Source organism: Impatiens glandulifera, chromosome 1 (genome assembly GCF_907164915.1).
Source record: "Impatiens glandulifera chromosome 1, dImpGla2.1, whole genome shotgun sequence".
NCBI classification, from domain to species: domain Eukaryota; kingdom Viridiplantae; phylum Streptophyta; class Magnoliopsida; order Ericales; family Balsaminaceae; genus Impatiens; species Impatiens glandulifera.
Window position 1 is genome coordinate 76,056,621 of NC_061862.1, and position 3,209 is coordinate 76,059,829.

A 3,209-nucleotide genomic window follows, 5' to 3' on the forward strand; every position below is an offset into this window, starting at 1 on the left:
TGTACTATCTCCTTATTCCTTAGTAAACTCTTATGTCGATATACAGAGCATAAAACTAAAAATTGATTTTATTTTTTAAATTAAAGTTTATTATTTGGAGAAAAGTTAACAGACAGTGTAGATTAATTTACCCTATAATTTATACATTTTTATTGAGAATCGAAATTTGCTAAAACTTGACCATAAGTTAATTTGAATCATTAATAACGGAACAACTTAGTTAAAACCTCATTTTCTTCGTTAATGATCACTACTCATTAATAGCAACGATTATCTAGTACATTGTTAAAACAATTTTCTTTCCTATGGTAACTTGGATTGCTAGCTCTCAATTTATAATTATTTTAACCGATTTCTTATGGATGTAGAATTCTTCTTCTTTTTTTTTTTTCCCTTCATTTGTATTCAAATACATATTTTTAAATTGACTAACACAAAATCGTTTGAAAATTCCATTACCCAAAAAAGGAAAATCACATCATTTGATCAAAATATGCTCCCCCTTGGACCTTTGAATCAAGGGTTACATCCAACCACTAATCTGTATACAAGAAATTTACATGAAAACATATTTTGCCCATGCAAGTTGCAACCATATAGAACATACCCAAAACAACATAGATTTTGATTCCGATGTAGAATCATCATCATACCTTAACTAATTAAGTTCCTATAACAATCCACCACGCCCCAAACCCGACGAACATTACAGAGGCAATTCCGTAATTCGTGTGACGCGGGATTCGACTTAAAAAAAGGGAAATCCATTGAAATAAAATTACAACATAATCCTTGCAATTTTTAGTGTATCATCTTTCCTTCTTCTCTGTTGGCTTGACTTGATTTCCTCTGCACAACGAAGAGTCCTCTCAATCTGATAACCTCCTCCAACACTAACTTCTCTTTCCAAATGGCAACAATAGCTTTCAAACACACTTACATTAACATGAAGCTTGAAACCCATCAAGAATAAGAAATCAAACTCCAAATTATTCATCTCTTTAGTAGTGAATCCTCCAACCTTAGCATAATATGAGTTCCTATAATTCCTGCAATCAAACCCATTTCACTAAATGGTGAGTAAGTGACAACAAATTTAAATAGTGATCTAAAAAAAACCCTTTTGTCCAATTAAAAAATTTGATAATTTTATCTTTTGGGGTTATTTTGTAATGTATTTTGTCAAAATAAAATAAAATTACTATTTACTTTTGTTTTTTGTAAACTTTGTAAAAACATTCACAAATCATAAACAATTAATATTTATTAATTTAAAACATTTTAAATAGAAAACTAAAAAATATTTAAATTTTGAAATTGTGATATTTAGATTATTAAATTTTGAGCTAACAAGCACAATATCTATTTTATTAAATTAATTAGATATCATTATAAGAATCAAATCAATTAATTTATCAATTAAACTACTAAAACATATTTACTTTATTTTTATTAAACAAATTTTAAATAAATCTTTTTTCTTATCAAACAAGATTATTTTTTTAACAAAACCCATAAAATTCCTAAAAAAAAAAAACCCAAGATCAAACCTTTAGACAAGAGTTAAGCTACCCTTTTGAATTTGATGCAAATTTTTGTTAAAAATTGGAGATTTAGACTTACATGTCCTCAACGTATTTGGAAGCAACCATTATGGTAGTGATAAGAAACCGGTGAACATTTCTCGGGTTAATTCGAAACTCCGGTTGAAATTGACAGAACCGGTCGATATAAACATAGGCAACAACATAGACTGGCGGCGCAGCCTTGGTATACCGGAATATTCTCTCGAGATAAGATTGGATCGTCATGTCTGGAGTTTCATTGCAGTCGAAGATTCTCGTACGGGCGTTTCTATTGAACAGAATCGCCGGCGACGGCCAAGAACTGTTCTTGATGATTCTTTGATTTCTGGCCATTGTTCTTTCGATTAGAGATGCAAGAACAGAGATTACTAATGGTGTGGTGGCGGCGGCGGTGTTGGATAGTTCGTCTTGGTCGGAGATACAGTATAAATCGTGTCGGAGTTTTCTTGGGGAAATTGGAATTGATGTTGTTAGTGCCATTCTTGGTTGATTTTGATCGATTGATCAATCAAGAAATAGAGAAAAAGAGAGTAATCAAGAAACAGAGAGAGAGACGCTCGTGGGTTTTGATTTTAATGGGTTTGTGAAGATCTTAATTTCTTTATATAGGAGAGACCTAATTAGATTTTTTTTTATTAAGGCTAGTTTGTTTTGTTGACTTGAAATAGTGTTTTTCTTATAGAACTTTATATGATTATTGGGACTATATCTTGCGCATAGAAATACAAGTTAACTTTTTTTTTTTTTTAACTCGCTTAAACTTAATTTCTGCCGTGAGAAATTTTTTTTTTGTCACTTTAACCATTTTAATGTGTATATAGTATAACTTGTTACGGATCTGAATTGTTGATGTACTATCTTTATTAACTTTAGATAAATTATTTTTAGTGATTGTATTTGATTGATTCGTATAATTAATAACGTTTTTATTATAATGATGCTTGACGTTATATTCTATCTGAAAATTTTATAAAGTTTGTGGAGAAGCTCAGCTCTTTTCTTGAACCTTTCTTGTATGTTAGTTATTTTTTGTTGTTGTGTTTTGTCTACGGTTTTTTGTTCTCTTATTGTCCTTTAATTTTTATTTTTGGTTGATTTCATGTTTTAATTTATTTTAATTATTCTCATTTTTTTTATTTCATTGACAATTTAAATTTAAAATAAAGAATATGATCATGATTAAACTAAACAAAAAGAAAAATATCAAGACAATCCATTTGGATATAACTTTCAAATGTGGATACAAAACCGAGTATAAACTTGATTGTTTTTTCGAAAAATATTGATAATTTTTCTTGTAAATACATTTTATTGCAAGTATTTATTTTAAATATAAATTTAAATGTTATAATATTTTAAAAAACAACTTAATTATATATATATATATTTAAAATTTATATCATTTTCTCAATCAAGTTCAAATCCAACTCTATAAAACATTTTCAATAAATTCTAAGCATCTAAAAAAAATATAATATATATATATATATTTATATTAAAGTTTATGATTTAATAAAATGAGTAAAAAGGAAAACATATAGGAAGATAGTAACACTATTTTACTATTAATTAATTTCCTAACAAATCAGACATATTAAATAAAATCCCTCCAATCCAAACAGG

The 3,209-nt window shown here is 27.8% G+C and overlaps 1 protein-coding gene across 1 annotated transcript; it reads right to left on the reverse strand.

The window, feature by feature from the left end:
- Positions 1 to 429: 429 nt before the first annotated feature.
- Positions 430 to 2,148, reverse strand: LOC124921632 (cyclin-U2-1-like). The gene is made up of 2 exons (XM_047462308.1): positions 1,624 to 2,148; positions 430 to 1,049 (listed from the first exon to the last, which is right to left on the reverse strand). Exons 1-2 carry the CDS (start codon positions 2,064 to 2,066, stop codon positions 779 to 781), a joined length of 714 nt encoding a protein of 237 aa, XP_047318264.1. The 5' UTR covers positions 2,067 to 2,148; the 3' UTR covers positions 430 to 778.
- Positions 2,149 to 3,209: the final 1,061 nt, after the last annotated feature.